Source organism: Telmatherina bonti (assembly GCF_933228915.1).
Source record: "Telmatherina bonti genome assembly, chromosome: 5".
Taxonomy (NCBI): domain Eukaryota; kingdom Metazoa; phylum Chordata; class Actinopteri; order Atheriniformes; family Telmatherinidae; genus Telmatherina; species Telmatherina bonti.
The window spans coordinates 17,952,419-17,971,592 of record NC_136623.1 but is presented as its reverse complement, the minus strand read 5'-3'; the positions used below and the strand labels follow the sequence as shown (position 1 = coordinate 17,971,592).

Below are 19,174 nucleotides of genomic sequence, written 5' to 3'. Positions count from 1 at the left end.
ATATTTTCTGGTGTGCATACTTAAAAAGGAGAAAGCTTAAAAACAAAGAAAGTTAACAGACTGCAGATCAGTGGCAGAAAAACGTGACGTTACGTCACCTAGCAAATTGGAGAGCTGTGGTTGGTCCGTTTCCCAACGTTGTCGTCCTGCTGTCACAACGCACGCGGCTTTGTGGAAGTTGCTAGATCGTCTGGCGAAGAAAGGCAATCTTAGTAAGGTGAGTCGCTTGTAGGTCTCGACCAATACTTGTATCATTTTTCATGTATCCTAAGCCTCACATGGCAATTTCGACACGGTGAATACTGACAAAAATAAACGGGAAAAATTGCGCTATTGTGAACCGTGGGTCTGTTATATAAGCAACAGTACGTCAGATTTGATTCTACTTGCAAATTCTAGGTTATTTATTTGGCTGGAACCCTGTCTTGTCGTGTTTTTTTCTGTTTAATATCTTAGAGAGAAAGATGACTGGTTACGTAAAGTTCAGAAAATACAATTTTACTCCAGTAGGTCTGTGCTGGGCGTCGGAAGAACAACTTATCTTCGGCTTCCGGCTGGTCTAGTACATAATGTTTGGCACGGGGATGAAAAAAAAGCACATTCATGGGCGACACTTGGTGTTATTCGGATAAGATACAGTCGAGCTGAAAAACAAAGTAGGTAGGATTGCTGAGCTTGTCAAAACAGAGCTTGAAACATTGTGGTCTGTCGGGCGGACAAGCAAATGCTAAATTGGCTAATGTTTATTTACGGTAGATGCTAGCTTACGGTAAAATAAACATTGTTGATTCTTACGCCAGTTTTGGTCAAGCCATTATGCATTTTATAACCTGGACATGTTTTCCTGCATAAAACAAGTAACTCGGGAGATAATAAGATAAATAGAGGTTTAACTAATACGATATACGTTCTACTAGGTCAAAATAAAGACTGTACAGTGTATTTATGTGTTTTCCATACAGCATGTTGTTTACATTTCATTTTGAGTAATTTGAATTCCCATGACGCTAAACTATGGGTATTTAACCATACTCTTCCGGGGAAGAGTTGGACTATTAATTGCCAAAAGTAATGTTTGTGTTCATGTTTTGTTTTTGTTTTTTTTTGTTTTTTTTTTTCAGTTTTGAAGTAGATCAGCAGCGGAGGAAACGTGAGAGGCCTTCAGCCAAACCCTGATCATGGCTGCCATGCATCACGCAGGAAACAAAGTCAGGAATTCATTCTACTGGGATGAAACAGAGTGCCTAAACTACTATGGGATGTTGTCTCTGCATGAGGTCTTTGAAGTAGTTGGATCTCAGTTAACAGAGACTGATGTTGAGGTGTTGTCTTTTCTTTTGAATGAAACCTATTCTGCACCACACCCTCTTGACCCATCAGGATGGACAGTTGACCCTGCTGAGGACAACCCAGAGGACTCGGGTGTGACACCAAGTCCGCAGCTGTTAAAAGCATGGAGACAGCTGAAGTCTAAAGAATCCCAGCAACCCTTACTGGACTCAAAGCCTAAGAATGGCCTTGACCTGTTACTAGAGCTTGAGAGGAGAGGATACCTTAGTGATGGAAACCTTGAACCTCTGCTGCAGTTACTAAGAGTTCTTACCCGTCATGATCTTCTGCCTTTTGTGTCTCACAAGACAAGAAGGACAGGTGAGGGTTTCAAGGTTAAGTTACAGATAGAGCTGTTATTATTGACCTGTCAGAATGACCTGACATCATTTACCTGAATCATAATTCACGTAAAGTTGCTGGCTAAACATCAATTATTTTGTATGTTTTTTCAGTGTCTCCAGAGAGAGTTGGAAAGAGGAATGACATACACGGCATAGACTTTATGTATGGTTTAGAGCATACCTGCAGACAAACAGAAATGCCACTTCCATCTTTCACACAGTTGAGAACTGGTAAGTACATTGTGTTGTGGTAGGGAAGTCCCAAACCATGTTTTGATATAAACTATTTTTAACAGTGACATTGAGTTATTTTTGTTTCTTTCTTTTAATTATATTTAGAAGTTTTCACTAGAGGCTGACATTTTTTCAGGGGGATTCCCCCAGGATGGGACTCAATTTTACTATTAATCATGGGATTGGGGTTCTACAGGATAAAGAGTTAATGGGAGCAGAAACCAACCAACAAAAGATGAAGAGAAAAAAGACTGGTGCTGCCATTTTGTAGTTTTCACTCAATAATCCTACATTGCAAGCCAAGTTTAAAAAAACAAACAAAAAAAAAACTACAATACCCAGAAGTCATCACTGCTTCGAGCCACTGCTTCCCCGTCGGAATTGAAATAAGAAAAAAGGAATTGAGTTGGCAAAAACCCGCAGAGAAACCAGAATGGATTTACATTGCAGTGTTATAAGTAATGATTAGGTTATCAGAATTTAATCAAATTTAACATACTGCATTAAGATTAAATACATTTTTAAAAATGCGAGCAGTAATCATTGAGTGGGAGTAGGATGGGATTCAGAGTCATTTTATTGGAATTGGGATGGGACAGGTCTTTTTATTTTGCTTTGACCCTGGATTGGGATGGGACAAGATTTTTTCTGTGGGAGTGAGATGGGACAGGAGTAAAAATCTACTCCTGTGTCACCCTCTAGTTTGCACCTTGCCTTATTCTATTATAATGTTTTGGTTCCCACTCAAATACCCTGTACTTGTGGTAAACTTTGAGTAGATAAATAAAAAAAAAAAAGAGGATTGTTGATGTCAGTTGCAAAAATAAAAATGTATGCAACTGGTAAAAGATATCACAAAGCACAAATATTTTCAAAAGTTGGCATTTTCTTACATCTTATAGGTCTAAATTCACAAATGTATTTGAAATGTTTCAGATATTTATCCTCCTGCGGCTGGGTTGTCTAGTACAAGGCGGAGGAAGAGGAGAGGAAATGGCTGGAGCCGTAGGCCCAAGAAAATGGCCAGAAAGGTCCAGCCACTGCCTCCAGCACCACAGAAAGTGTCATGTGGTAAGTTTAGCACATGTTTATCTAACCTCAATCTAACCTTTTTGGTTTTCACATCTTACCTTCACTAGTGTCTTTATCCCATTTCTTTTCCCCTTCTTTTATTCAATTATACAAATAAGTATCTGTCAGCCTTCTAACTCCTTCACCACATTTCCTGTTTTGTCCGATTTAATATTGATTTTTCATCTGCATTGAAACTTTGAGCTTGGACACCAAATCTGAGAAATTACTCTTCTATCAGTCATTCTTAAGAAAGCACAAAATCGTCTTGTCCCTTTTTCAACTTTATGAAAAAATCAATGCAACAGAAAAATGTTTTTACTTTTGGTGGAGAAAGAAAAGTTGATGACACACTTAAAGCGATGGACAAGTGTATGAGACATAACAGCTCCTAACGTAGCAAATATTCATACAAAGCAATGGACAAATATATGAGACATATCTGCTTCTAATGTAGCAGATAGTCATACAAAGTGATGTGTCCAGTGTTAAAACCTGTCAAAAATGCGATGTAAGAATTTTGCCTGAATGCCAGCTTACTTTTAAGGCATTTACAGGCGTACAGTTTAAGCAAAAACTGTTGCTGTTGATTATCACAATGCTGTAATAATCATAATTTCTTGCACTCCCCTTTGGGTTGACTAAGATCCTCATTCATTCTGCTTCACTAATGTTTTCATTGCTACTCTAAAGCATTGTGAAGATATGCAATATCTCATTGACTGTCTGTATTAAACATGCAACATGAGAGATTGTCATTTTATCAATTTCTCCACCTGCCCATTTTTTAAATTCTTTTACGTTCATTTAACCTTTTTATTAGCTCATTGGACTTTGTTCAGTTGCTCACATTAAGAGTTCAGGTCAGTGGCTGTTTCCTGTCCTTTTGTCTATACTTATAATACAAGTGTTAACTCAAGCTGCCACTGAATGAATGCCTTTGTTCTGCTTTATTGGCAACCTTGACACAAAGTCTCACAAGTTGGTTCTGACAAGTTTCAAACCTTATGTCATCCTAAAATGTTGTTTGATGTGTTCTTCAATTAGTTCAAATGAAAGTATTCACTAAGTAACTTAGTGTCAATGCCCTGTTACATATCAATAATTTTTCTTTTACAAGGGATGGGTATCAACAACCAATAATAAATGGGTACGTGTCGGATGTACAATCATCACTGACTTTACTTCGAGCCAATAAAGGCTTTAAAGTGCCATATGGGCAACAGCCAACAGTAAACATCAATTGGCAGATACAACAAAATTTTGATTATCAGGAATCTCTCATAGATTTGTCATTTTATGTATTTTTAGCTCACATGTAAGTTCAAGTAGTTCTTACTGTATTTTTCTTAGGATATGATGCATTTTAAGAAACCTTGAGTTAGACTAACTATAAAAAAAAATATTAAATGCCTCTATTTTTGTTTTCAATGGTGCTGCTAATCTTATGTGTGTAATGTCCATCCATCCCTACGTAGCTGATGTTATAAATTTGCCAATCATTCCTGAATGGCACGAAAGCCGATGCCATCATTTGGGTTTATCCTCTGCTTTCCTTTCATGACTAAAAAGGTAAAATGATTAGACTCCATTTAAGTCATTTAAAATGCAGCACAATTCAAAATATGCAAAAAGTAGTTGTATGTTATGTACCGCTCAAAAAATAAAGGGAACACTTAAACAACACAATGTAACTCCAAGTCAACCGCACTTCTGTAAAATCGAACTGTCCACTTAGGAAGCAACACTGATTGACAATCAGTTTCACATGCTGTTGTGCAAATGGAATAGACAACAGGTGGAAATTATAGGCAATTGGCAAGACACACCCAATAAAGGAGTGGTTCTGCAGGTGGTGACCACAGACCACTTCTCAGTTCCGATGCTTTCTGGCTGATGTTTTGGTCACTTTTGAATGCTGGCGGTGCTTTCACTCTAGTGGTAGCATGAGACGGAGTCTACAACCCACACAGTTGGCTCAGGTAGTGAAGCTCATCCAGGATGGCACATCAATGCCAGCTGTGGCACGAAGGTTTACTATATCTATCAGCGTAGTGTCCAGAGCATGGAGGCGCTACCAGGAGACAGGCCAGATCATCAGGAGACGTGGAGAAGGCCGTGGGAGGGCAACAACCCAGCAGCAGGACTGCTACCTCCTTCTTTGTGCAAGGAGGAACAAGAGGAGCACTGCCAGAACCCTGCAAAATGAGCTCCAGCAGGACACAAATGTGTCTGCTCAAACAGTCACAAACGGACTCCATGAAGGTGGTATGAGGGCCCGACGTCCACGGGTGGGGGTTGTGTTTACAGCCCAACACCATGCAGGACGTTTGGCATTTGCCAGAGAACACCAAGATTGGCAAATTCGCCACTGGTGCCCTGTGCTCTTCACAGATGAAAGCAGGTTCACACTGAGCACATGTGACAGACGTGACAGAGTCTGGAGACGCCGTGGAGAACACTCTGCTGCCTGCAACATCCTCCAGCATGACTGGTTTGGCAGTGGATCAGTAATGGTGTGGGGTGACATTTCTTTGGAGGGCCGCACAGCCCTCCATGTGCTTGCCAGAGGTAGCCTGACTGCCATTAGGTACCAAGATGAGATCCTCAGACCCCTTGTGGGACCATATGCTGGTGCGGTTGGCCCTGGGTTTCATCCTAATGCAAGACAATGCTAGACCTCATGTGGCTGGAGTGTGTCAGCAGTTCCTGAAACACAAAGGCATTTATGCTATGGACTGGCCCGCCTGTTCCCCAGACCTGAATCCAATTGAGCACATCTAGGACATCATGTCTCGCTCCATCCACCAACGCCAAGTTGCACCACAGACTGTCCAGGAGTTGGTGGATGCTTTAGTTCAGGTCTGGGAGGAGATCCCTCAGGAGAACATCCGCCGCCTCATCAGGAGCATGCCCAGATGTTGTAGGGAGTTCATACAGGCACGCAGAGGCCACACACACTAGTGAGTCTCATTTTGACTTGTTTAAAGGACATTACATCAAAGTTGGATCAGCCTGTAGTGTGTTTTTCCTCTTTATATTTGAGTATAACTCCAAATCCAGACCTCCATGGGTTGATAGATTTGATTTTCATTGATATTTTTTGTGCAATTTTTGTTGTCAGCACATTCAACTATGGAAAGAACAAAGTATTTAATAAAAATATTTAATTTATTTCGATCTGCAATGTGTTACTTTAGTGTTCCCTTAATTTTTTGAGCAGTGTGTGTAACTCAAGCTAAAAAGAATGGAAAGCAGTATATTTTAGCTCTTTATGGGAAGGTGACTCTTGCATACTACAGCACAATCCCATGGCCTTAAAAAAGTAAAACTAGCTCATTTTTAAATGTATGACTTTGTATCATGGCGTTAAGATAACACTCATTGTGGTGGTATCAATCATTATAATGAAAATTAATCTAAAATTAGTACTTTGTGAAATAATTTTGACCAATTTCAGTAGCCTTTCATTCATGTTAAACAATCCCAGAGACAGAGCAAGTCAGTTAAGGTATTGTGTATCTGGATTTGCTATTCAAAATAGCTTAAATATGAATCATAATTCATAATACAACTGTAATTCATTGCATATCTTCTCATTTTTATTTTTGTTCAAAATTGAGTACTCCATTAAGTAGCATTAATATTAATACTAACAATATTTGAACGATACCCATCCCTGCTTTCAACCATTCAGTGCTTAGTCAGTCATGCAAGCTCAAATGTCTTGCAACTGTAAGTCAGATATACTTACTTCACCAAAAACCTGATGATTCTGACTAAATTTAAAAAGACAATTTAATAATGAAGACAGCTTTTTCAAGCTATTCAGGTTGAGTGATGTGCCTGTGACCTGACCATAAACATGTTGCTGTCTTGACTCCACATTTGATTCCACCAGGTTGACTCCGATTGTGACACTGATCGAGTAACCTAAGACACAATGGATCATGAAGACAGAGCTGGAGACTGAGGAACAAAACAAAAAAGTCTGTCACTCCACTCTGTCCATACATACTGCAGTGTGCGTGATCAACTCAGTCATGTGCTCTCACAAGTCTGGGCCGATGCCTAAGGTAAAAAAAAAAGGCTCTCCCCCTTGTTACAATGGGGGTTGGTGCTGCTGCTTTGTACTGTATACGATGCTTGTGTTTCATAATGTAGCTGCTCCTTACCTGGTCCCCCTCATCAAGCCTACTTTGCTCTTTAAAAAGAAAAAAAAAATCATCCTGTGATGTTCTTTAATGTTGTGCACTGTGGAAAAGAAAACAATCTGTCTGAGATTGTGGATTCCTGCTTGTTCTGATAAGAGTTGTTCATGTCAGTGTTTCAGAGAACTGCCAGAGTCCTCAGCAGTAAGCCATAAGAAACCAAAAGCTGATAATAAATACACATATGCCAAGCAAGAATGTGAAAAGATTTGATATCTCTAAAATTATACCGATTTTCAAATTTGTAGTGAAAACTGTTTATGAAACAAAACTGCATTGGGATAACATGAGTTCAAAAGATTTTCACAAATATGGCCAACATAACTTTCAGTGGTTGCAGTTTAAATGTATCATCGTATCTGTTCTTTTTAATTGTTGCTCTAATACTGATGAAAGAAAAGGCAATTGTCACCATTTACTGCCCAGCAAAAAATATTTTTTTAAATCTTTTTAAATAGAGTTGTGTGAAATAATTATAATTGCAGGGTGTAATTGCCATCAGTGTGTAGGAAAGCTGGTCCTAAAGGTGAAAGATTTCCACATGGAGAATAGTATAGAAGTGAGTTTATTAAAAAAGGGAAAAAGAACTCCATCCTCAAAAAAGTTATCACAATTCCTGATAAAGCTACAAAAATACCTTTTTTACATTGTACCAAGTTTTCATTAAGACTGTTATTTGGTCATTACTTTAACTCAACTAATTTAAATTTATCATTCATTATAATGTAGAGGTGTATTTTTAGAAAAGATGACAAGAAGGACCAGAGATGACAGACGTATGTCTGCTTTAGAATTCTGATGACAATAGTGACTCAGATCTGTCATCCAGGTGAAGAAACTCTTCACTGCTCAGATCTACACAAAGCTTAATGCAACAAAATGTTAATCTCTTGAATTTAAATGTACATTTTTAAAATTTAGCACAATCCTTTATCCAAAGAGACTTACTTGCTACGTTTACATGGGAATTTTAATTCCTGTTTAATTCCTAATAAAAGTTAATTCTGCCTGAAACTGATGAAAACTGACCATGTAAACACTTAATTCTTAATGCAAATTTCTATTTGGAATTAAACTTAATTGCGATGTAAGTGGCTGGTTTATTCGCATTTTAATTCCAAACTATTTAATTCCTCTGTCATGTAAACTTTAATTCCACTTCCATGCATGCTCGTTACTTTGTCCTGTCCCGATGACGCGTGTTGGTATATCTTTCTTCTCCTTCTCAGGTGGTACAAAAAGTGAAGTAGTGTGCTCATGTTGAGCTGGTACTTCAAAATTATGATAAAAATAGCGGTGAAACTGGTACTTATTTTGTAGTTTTTACAAGTTACAAAAGCAGGGAGCAAACTTTATTTCGGTTATACGTCACATGCACTACCTGTCCAAACAGAACCCTTCTCAACCTGCCGCTCTCAAGAGGAATGAAATGAGGAGGGGCTTCATGTAAACTTCTATTCAGAATTATTATTTTCATGTAAACTCATAGGAGAATACGTTAATTCCGAATAATTAATTTTGAATTAAAAAACATCATGTAAATACAACACACGTGTGGGGTGTTAAACAACTTTGTATAAGCATAATCTTTGTTTAGAATAATGTTGCACACCCCCCAAGTTACCAATCAGAGGTAGTCTAGTCCTGATGTGAATGCACCCTTAGACTGAAAGTTTGTTAAAGACCTGAATAATACAGGCAGTAGATAAATTTGGGCCAAAAAAGTCCAGTTGGTGATTGCAAAGACCATAGAAGTATGTTGGACATATTTGTGAATGAACCTTTTTAGCGTTGAATTTGGGGAATCGTTTGGACCCATCCTTTGCCATCATCCTCACAATGGATGGCTTTTATAAACGTAGTCACGAAATTAAGGAAATATGTGTGAAGCTGATTGTTTCTCCTCCTTGATGGAAAGGATCTTCCCCAGTAGACTGTGGAAGATCCATATAAGCCACAACAGCTTGTCACCTCCTCATCCTGGTAACCTGGTGACATTTTGCCTTCTGATGCCATCCCATTCCTCAAACAGGAGTTGTTGAAGGTCAAACAGTGTGGTTGTGTTGGTCACTCTTGCACAAGCTCTTTCCAAGTGTTCAAAAGAGTTGAAGATAATAATGAGACCCTCATTCTGCTCAGAGACCATCATTCTACTTGTTTCAGTGCTGGACAAAACAAGGTTTAATGTCTATAAATTGGGTAGCGCCAAGTCACAGTAATACATCTGCGACTGGTATACATCAGGCAGTGCTTAAATCCCAAAACAAGAGTGAATTCCCAGGAACAGGAAAATGTTCCTGGGAAGTTTGTCCAATTTACTACCCACACACTTAGCTTTGTTGCTCATTTTTACACGTAATATTCCCCACTGTAAAGGTGACAAATATGGTTTTCCTATAATGTGGCTTACAACACCAATTAGTACTATTAAATTGGAGAAATAATCTACCAAACTCAAATTTCCTTACTTTTTGTGCTAACTATGTACCTGCCTTGAAATTCTGATACTGCAAATGAAACTGAATAAGGAAGCAAAGTGCTAATTGGGCTTGTTTACCGTCTGTTTGGACAGGTTTTGTATTGTATTTCAGGCTATCTAAAATGGCTGCCACAGCTTTAAGGAAATGCCTTAAAAATGAGATTTTTCCAATTCTGAGGACTGACTAAACAGTGCTCTGCTGGGCAAAGCTCATGGTGTATCTTATCTCTGTATCCCGTGTCGGGCCGTGTGTATTTAAGATATAGCAGAGGTAAATGGGGCGGTTTAGCCCAATGCTGGCCACTAACATTTCAGCAGACATCAAATAGCCTTTTGTTTTTTTTGGTCATATTTTATCTCTGAATTATTTTAAAGTGTTTGACTGAAATTCTGAAAATGACAGCTGTTCTGATAAACATCCATCAGCTCAGTAGCATTTTCATGCTTCATAAATGGGATGCTTGCAAAAGTCCCCCCTTTGTTTGATGGAGACTACCTATTAATGTTACAGTTATGGGCTTAATTTGTTGGTGCAGATGACGGGATTGGCCGAGGTAAGAGGTATCCCAAGCATCCCTTCATTTTATAGAGATACAGCTAAATCATTTCTGGCCTGATTCAGTTGCCACTGCCAGCCAATAGTCCAACTCAAACCTTTTTACAACTGAGAAATGCCTGCTTGATCTTTATTTATATATATATATAAATAATATATATATATACATACATACATATACACATATTAAAAAAAAAAAAAAAAAACCTCAATCAACGGATATCCAACCCATTTGTGCTTGTCTCTTTTTCTCTTTCTCTCCTTTCTCTGTATTCACAGTTCTAAACAGACCAACCTGTGTGTCAGGAAAACGATATCCTCACACACAATGAGCGAGAGAACGAACACTAAAAGTTCAAACTGCACAAAATGATAAAGAGTGATTTGTCTATGGGGTTAAGAGAGATTTTTGTCTACCTGTCTCTCAATACTCTTGTAGCTTTTCACTCTCACGGTCAGTTGTTCAGCTGAAAAATGGATCGATAAAGAGTTGAAGCTCTCCATGCCAAGCGACTCCTCATAAATGGGTACTTTAACTTTTTTTGAAGACTTTTTTTTTTTTTTTTTCTTTTTATGTGCGGGGTGGTGGGATGAGTTGAGGAAGCCAAACGAGCTTGGTGTTTAAAGTGAGAAAATGAAAGCTGTGCCTCCCAATGTCCTGTCTAAGTGGATGTCTCTCTGTCTGATGAAGCATGAAGTGCTCTGTAACCCTAACAAAATGACTATCACTGTGTTCCCATGATTCCGAATGGCCGCCTTCTCAGTGTAACTATCTCTACCCCCATCCTGCTCAGTATAAAATGGGAAAGTGAAATGGAGGCCGTCCATAAATGTAGTAATTGTGTGAAGGGCAGGTGTTTATCGCAGCCTCAGCCCTCACATGGTGTAATGACCAAAACAGTCAATTAACGAGGCTAAGATTTATATTCCTCCCTGGCAGTGTCACCACAAAACTGAAACGCATCCTGTCACTGCTGTTTAAAGCTTCCTTGCAAGAACCAGATGCGTGCAATTACTGGAACTGTTTCACCTTCACTGGCATGAATAATTTTTAAGTTAAATTAAGGTGAATTTATTAATTAATACAGCTTAATAATAATAATAATAAAAAAAAAAAAAGCACTGCACTGCTAACAATTCTGTAAAAAAGATTGGTAGTTATTTTGTTGGAGAAATGAATCAGACTGCAGCAGGTTTTATGCACAGTTGTATTAGACTGAAAGCTTTGTTGCTTTTGAATCTTTTTTGTATCATTTTCCCTGACTGATACTTGAAAAATCAATGTAATAGTTATACTATTATCAATGCTGGTCCCTTGGACACAGTCTTAACCATCTGTTAGTCCACTGTTAACAAGACAGTTAAGAACATAACATGAAACCTAATGTATCACACTTGTATCTTTTTTTTATACTGTAAATTGATTGAAATGAAGACTGGAATTTAAACATTGTAATAGAGACACAATTAATTCATTTTTTTACTCAAAACCAAATGTCCTTTTGTAAAATGTTATGTTTCATATGATTGTATTATAAAACTTTCCTAAAGGGAGAAAAAAAGAAAAGAAAAAAAAACCTTTTTCCCCTTATTTTTTCATTATACTTAATGGCAAATTAATGATGTTCTGCAAGTGGGTTTTCAGCTTGATCTTATAAAACCTGCATATTTAAACATTTGTTGAGCCTTATCGATTAAGTATGTCCCTTGGATCCACTGTCTGTTTTTATATTAATCTAATTACAGACTTGTGAAGCTTGCAAGCACATAAAGCTAATGTTTGGTTACCCCTCCTCTGCAAATGTTAAGAGATGCGAAATCGATGTCTTAATTCAACATTTGCATTTCTAATGTTGGCATTTTCCAAACTTTATCTCTCGAGTCTTGTTCCATTCCCTATAGCCTCAAACAAAATATGGCTGCAAAGAGTGGAGACATGGGTCTTGATCATTTGTCACTTCAGGTACTATCTTCCTATAAGACACAAATGTGAGCTGCACACACAACTGTATTTCACATGATGACAACACACTTTAGTGTGTGTGCGTTTTAACTGATTGTAACAATTAAAACTGATTCCACATTTTATGACATTCAGTATTTTGCAGTCTCAGCACTCCAATAGTAAATTTGATTTTTTTACTTATGTTTCTCATAAGAAGGGAGGGCTGAGATTTACTTTTAGCTATAAAATTTATTGGAGAAATATTTGCATCGATTTGCAACTAGACATTCAGAATGTTGCCAAGAAAAACTGATGTCATTGGTGGCAAATGCTGTATACATTTCCTGAAAGGATTTCATTGGGAGAAATGGATTTTTGTTACAGCAAAAGTCGTCAGCAGCTGCTTTCCACTTGGAGCTCTGGAATAATGACATGAGGGATGATCTCAGCGTTGCTCTTGCTCAGCACAGTATGTATCCTCTAATCTTTCTCGCTGTGCTGTTGCATGACCACCAGTCGTGTTAACAACAGGACTCAAGAAGCTATTTATATTCAGCACTAAAGATTTTGATCAGAATGAGTCTTGATGGATGTTTAAAACTCCAGGTTGAGACAAAAGACCTCACCAGGTCTTGGCACAGCCATGTTGCTCTCTATCTGTTCACAGTCTCAAGTTCATTTGAACGTGTTAGCTACATGAATGCAACAACCGTGATTTAAGTGGACCTTGAAAGCTGTCTTACTGAAACTTCTCATGCACCAGTTTCTTTTGACTCAGTCATTTTGTTAACAGCGGGCAATGATGCTCAAAATGATAGAATTGCCCAACCAAGAAATGGAACTACACTACTGGATCAGATGAGTATTTCTTTCATTGTTCCGACCTGTCAAAGTCATTTTCTCCCAAACAAGCTACAGGACTCCTTAGTTCGAACATGCATACAGACGAGTTGGTCTAGTTTCAGTGTGGTGCAGTATTCAGTTTGCTCTGCCCTGTTGACTTTTTTTTGGAGGGGTGGGAGGGGGTTCTAATCTAAAGAAACATCCTGAAGTATAATTTCAATTCCCTTCAAAAGGAAAAGACAGCCTGGGTCACAAATTGCTATTGGGAACTGTGCCCCCTCTCCCTTGTTTTTTGTTGTTGTTGTTGTTGTTAAAAATCCCCTCCTTATAAATGCACTTATTTGGTTCAGTTAAGCCATGTTTTAACTGGTTGTCTTATTTTTTCTCTTCCCTTTGTTTTGACCCCTTATGATTCCTCCTCAACTTTCATCTTTTCCTCCTTTTCAACTCTCTTTCCTTTCCCTTGTACCCTCTAAATTCACTTTTTCTGCTCTTGGTCCCTTTCACCACTTCTTTCTCCCACAACTTCACTTCTGTCTACCACTGTTTCCTCCCATCTTCTGCCATTATCAGATATTCGCCTCCGTGTCCGTGCAGAGTACCTGGAGCATGAGTCGGCTCTTCGTGACGGTGTCTCCTCAGACAAGCGTCAGCCGCTGGAGCGGCAGTTTGAGTTGTTTAGTCGAGCCAACACGCTGCTTCGTGCCAGAGACCTGGGTTCCATCGTCTGCGACATTAAGTTCACAGAGCTGGACAACCTTGATGCTTTCTGGGGGGACTACCTGAGCGGAGCCCTGTTAGAGGCCCTAAAGGGAGTCTTTATCACTGACTCTCTGAGGATGGCAGCGGGCTCCGAGGGTGTCAGACTTCTGATCAGTGTGGACCAAGATGACTATGAAGAAGGCCGAAGGTTGCTAAGAGCCAGGAAAATGTCATTAAATAATGGTGGGCACATGGAGACATGTTAAACTTTATGCTGTCATAAGACACTTTCTGATGTATTATATTACCTTTAAGAAATGTATAGTATGGACAGTAAGTTAAGGTTTTGGCTTTAGGCAGAATTGAGAAGCACTTTCAATGGTCTCCCATTGTAGTTGTAATCCAAGTAACCACCACTAGATGGCAGAACTTACCATTGGCTGTTTGTATGGAAAAAGCGCCTTTCATTTTAAAAAAATAGTCTTAAGTTGGAATATAACTATTGTTTGTGGGTAAATGATTTATAATTGTGGATCGGTGCTCTAAATTCAGTTTCAAGCACAGGTGCTACTTTGTAAGACAGCAGGATGAAACAGGATAGATCAAGATGTCACTTTGAGTGAAAACAGGAACAAGCAAGCCAATATCACCTTTTCAAATGGTAAGCCCCTCGTGATATGATCTGTTATTTCGTAGATGAATTGAAGGCAATCACGGACTGCCACAAAATATAGAAATGTTATGTGGAGTGTTGTCCCAGCAGCAGTCAGAAGTTATTAATGGACCACAGACAAGCCAAACTCCTACATTTATGTATGGATGGTGGATAATAAGATGTAAAGAGACAACTTTATAGTTTCAAATGCAAGTGAACCAAAAAAAAAAGAGAAGATGCCACTATTGGGTCCACTTTTTGTTTTGATTGAATATTAGAATAATTATTTTGGAAAATTTTATTATTAAAACTAAGAAGTTACAGTTTTGCTATTTTTGAAAAGAAAAAAATCAATAATTAAGGAAAAGTGGCTGCTTTCACCACAGTTTGACTTTTTCTGTGCAACTTTGGAGAGCCTTGTTCACACAAATGCACCTAGATAACTTAACACTGGAATTCTTGGCCCTGTGTACCACGATAACCCAACTTATGATTGCTGTGGTCAGTGGATACAGCGGTTTCCAGTAGATGACAGCAGTGATTAGGGATAGGTCTCAACAGACCATGGAAGATTCATCATCACAAGCTTGTCAAGAGCTGCCCTGATAATGCAGTGGTGGCTTGTGTCCAGGCTTCCAACTAGGCCTCAGCAAGTGCTTCTCTTAGCAAGTAAAGCACAGGACAGTGCGTCGGTCAATAGAAGTGATGTTGGGGAGATCAAAATCAAAAGTGCACATCCCAACTCCACTCAGCCCTGCTATGTAGGCACAGTAGAGTGGCTCACGGACAGCTGTCTACTCGCCCTGCTGGAACTAATGCCTGGACTTCACTCATAGAAGACGATCAATAAGGCGCCTCACTCTTAAGTCCCTTCATACTGGCATGACTTAAGCAGGCAGACACTGTATGAAGTACAGGTCTCTGCAGGACAGTGTAGAGACAGACCATGGACAGATTTCCATGTTTACGTTTGTGTGTTTTTGGTAGTATAATTAATGTATGTTTGTATTGTTTACTGATTCAAAGGAAAATTTTTCTTTAAGAAAAAAAATCTTTGATTTTGCAAGGGTAATTTTTGTTTTCCTTTTTTGTGGAAATCTTTATATATTGAAATTTATTTCTGGTGAATAATAAAGGTTTTGATGGCTTCAACCTGCATTTTCACATTATTGACACATTTAATGTTGTACAGTATTTCTTAGGGGTACATTTGTGCAGATGAAGCTCTGTATCATTAAATCAATTGATTTAATTTACAACAATTCACGACAATAACCAGGTAGCAAATTTCAGGCTGTTGGAAAGGAGGGGGAGGGGGGGTCTTATTCAAATCTAAATTGGACTAAACTTCTGGCATCAACACTGGGGATCATAAGTCTTACAAAAAGTTCACCTGCCTGTCCCGATACGTAGATTTATAGTATAACATTTTTCCGTTCAGATTATTATACATTATTATAGATTATTTCTATCAACTTTCTCCTATAAGAGATAGTTACTATATCCTTTGGGATACTATACTATCCCATAGGATATAGGGTACTATATACTATGGGATATATGCAGGCCAGATAGTTTCTATAGTAACTATCTGGCCTGCAGGTGTCAAAAGGATTGAAATGTTACTACCGTTAAATTAACGTTCAGGTCAAATTGACTTTTGAAGTGTTTATTTTCTCGAAGTATTTGTGACTTTGTTCTGAATTACAATTATCCTTTATTCATCTACCTTTTGTGGATGGGATATTTCATGTTTGGTTTCTTTATGTTATTTTACAAAGACAGCTGGAAAATACAAATATCAGCAGTTTTCAATACTAATTAAATGGCAAAGTATATCATTGTTTCTAGAAGTAACAAATTGTAGTTTACTTCTTGTTTGTTGTAGCCCGTATTATATTTTCTTAATTTCAAATCAGATTCCGGCTTTTTTTTAAGGCAAATATGATCTTGAGAGATTGAATGTAGTTTGAGCCATTTTAAGATGAATACATACGCATCATTTCAGAAGAAACACGGGCATTCTGATGCACACAAGCTCTAGAAATGATGGATAAATACAACCCCGATTCCAGTGAAGTTTGGATATTGTGTCAAACATGAATAAAAACAGAATACGTGTATTTAATCAAATACACTACAAAAACAAGGTATTTAATGTTTTAACTGATACACTTTGTATTTAGCAAACTTTCAGTAACTTTGAATTTGATGTTTAACCGAAGAAAGCTGGGAGACGGACTTGGAAAGTCAAGGAATGCTAAAATAAAAACTGCAATATTCCACAGGTGAACAGGTTAATTGGCAGCGGTGTATAAAGTAGTATAAATAAAGTAGAAGTCCTGCCATGTTTTGGATTCACCTTTCCTTTCAGAACAGTTTTTTTTTATTTTTTAACAGGCTCATCCACTTGCAGTGGAGCTGAGCTAATTAAATTCAATGGTTTAGTGACTGGTTGGAACAGATGGCGGACACGACTTCTCATTAGCGGCACCTTTATACACCTCTGTTAATTGGAAACAGGCGAGTGTCATGATTGGGTATAAAAGGAGCCTCCCCAAAAGGCTCAGAGGTTCTCAAGCAAGGATGGGGGAGGTTCACCACATAGTGACTGACTGTGAGTAAATAGTCCCAACAGTTTAAGAACAATATTTTTCTCTGTACAATTCCAAGGAATTTAGTGATTTTATCATTTAGAGTCCATAATCAGAAGATTCAAATGATCCGGAGAAATCTTTGTACTTAAGCGGCAAGGCTGAAAGCCAACACTGAATGCTATGACCTTCAATCCCTCAGACGGCACTGCATTAATTTAAAACTCAGTATCATTGTATAAGGAATATCACCACCTGGGCTCAGGGACATGTCAGAAAATTAATGTCACTTTTAATACATTTCGTCTACACATCTACAAGTTCAAGTTGTAACTCTGCCATGTAAAATGAAAGTCATATATCAACAACACCCAAAAACATTGGCAGCTTATCTGGGTCCGAGCATGAGTGTGGGCATTAGGCTGGCCTACCTGCAGTCCAGACCTGTCTCCCACTTAACATGTAACGCATTATAGAGTGTAAAATACAACAACGAAGACCCTGGACTGTTGAGCAGCTTAGGTTTTACTTTTGGTAGGAATGGGAAAGAGTTCCACCTACAAAGCTTTAACAATTAATATCCTCAGTTCCAAAAACCTTTTTGAATGTTGGTAAATGGAAAGGTAATGTCAAACAATGGGAAGCATGCACCTGTCCCAGCTTGCCTATTGCTAACATCAAATTCAAAATGAGTTTACATTTGCCAAAAAAGAAAATTATAGATATATATATGACTGTTTGAATATTAAATGTCTCGTCTTTGTAGTTATTCAAATGGATGTGGGTTTAAAAGGATTTGCAAATCATTGTATTGATTTTCTATACATTTTACAGAACATCCCAACTTAAATAGAATTGGGCATTTAGTGTAAATATTTGGAAAAGGGCAAACTGACATTTTCTAACTACCCCGTGTAGTTTCTAAGCCAGATCATGAAGATGACAAAGTATTAAAAAAAAAAAAAAGTAAATGTTCCTATTAGATGCAGTCTGTTTAATCTTGCATGGATGTGGAGTACTGCAAATATCGGGTGCACCGTCTCCATGCCACAGTGTTAAGCAGTGGTACAGTTATCACCATTTTGGGGTTCCCTAAGCCTTCTCCTGGCACACCATGTCTGAAAAGCTGCTATATCATTGATCTACCATCATGGAGAGCAGTAAGAGAAAAACCTGATGGGGCCTTTTCTACCATGTTAAGGGTATGCTTTGTTTGATGGCCACCTAAACTGCCCAAGGCCTGCTTCTGGGAAAACTGAGGTTTTTTGGGTTTTTTTCTTTGTTTTGAAAGCCCAGTCCACGCCTTAAAGCAAGAGCAGCATTGCGAATAGACCCAGGCACTCTAAGACGTCTGCAAGACTATAGAGGTCAAATTCAGTTCTTTCCAAGGCTGCCTTTATTTAGATGCTTCTGTTTAAATCTATTTCTATAACTTTCTATAAAACTTAACAAACCTACGCAGATGCCGTTCTAACCCTGAATGGATCCATCTGAATCTCCAACCTCACAGAAATGGGTGTCTGAGATCTGTGCAGAAAGTCAACATATCTCCAATTTAGTCTCTCAAACAGTGTTTGTGCTCTGGCATGGATCAAGTCTTATTTAGCCTCTTGCAAATGGCTGAAGACTGATGTCACCATGACCCCCACCCCCCCTTTCTTCACTTACTAGCACCTCTGAAGTCTACTAAAATAAAGATGTGACACTAAAAACTTTTTTTTATCCAGATGATCTTGTGTTTAACTCTTTCCTAGAAAAGCTTGGTGACACTTATTTAATGGGTTTTTAGAAAAACTGATGGGGAATTTATTACCTTCAATAAATTAAATTGCTCAGTTGTTGCCTTTTTTTCTCTTTGTGGATTTGAGCCTGTTACAGTCTGCACTCCATCACCACAACAATCACCCCTGCTTCAGCCAAGAAGGTCCCTTTGTGCTTAACTGATCTACATCCAGGTTAAGTAATCCACAGACAGGGTTAAACATCCTGTTGCTATGGTGACAGAGATGGACTGGACAGTGGCAGTCTTCTGATGTATGTTGCGGGGAACCCATAAGATGATTAGAAGACACGGCAAAGGAGCAACGGCGATGGAGCCAGCAGTGCAAATAATAAAACCATATTGTTTTTTTAATGAATCGATCAGTTTCAACATGTGTTTTCACTTTCCATTACCTGTAGTGGAGAATAACTTCAAATAAACTATATGAA

At 38.4% G+C, this 19,174-nt stretch overlaps 1 protein-coding gene across 2 annotated transcripts; it reads left to right on the top strand.

Annotated features, from left to right (window-relative positions):
* The first annotated feature begins 156 nt into the window (after positions 1-156).
* dedd1 (death effector domain-containing 1) lies at positions 157-15,510 on the top strand. 2 transcript variants are annotated; one of them, XM_079240834.1, is made up of 5 exons: positions 157-217; positions 1,122-1,650; positions 1,785-1,904; positions 2,844-2,978; positions 13,586-15,510. In XM_079240834.1, exons 2-5 carry the CDS (start codon positions 1,179-1,181, stop codon positions 13,978-13,980), a joined length of 1,122 nt encoding a protein of 373 aa, XP_079096960.1. In that variant the 5' UTR covers positions 157-217; positions 1,122-1,178; the 3' UTR covers positions 13,981-15,510. The 2 variants fall into 2 exon arrangements, with proteins under 2 accessions (XP_079096960.1, XP_079096961.1); XM_079240835.1 differs by lacking the exon at positions 157-217 and adding an exon at positions 230-365.
* Positions 15,511-19,174: the final 3,664 nt, after the last annotated feature.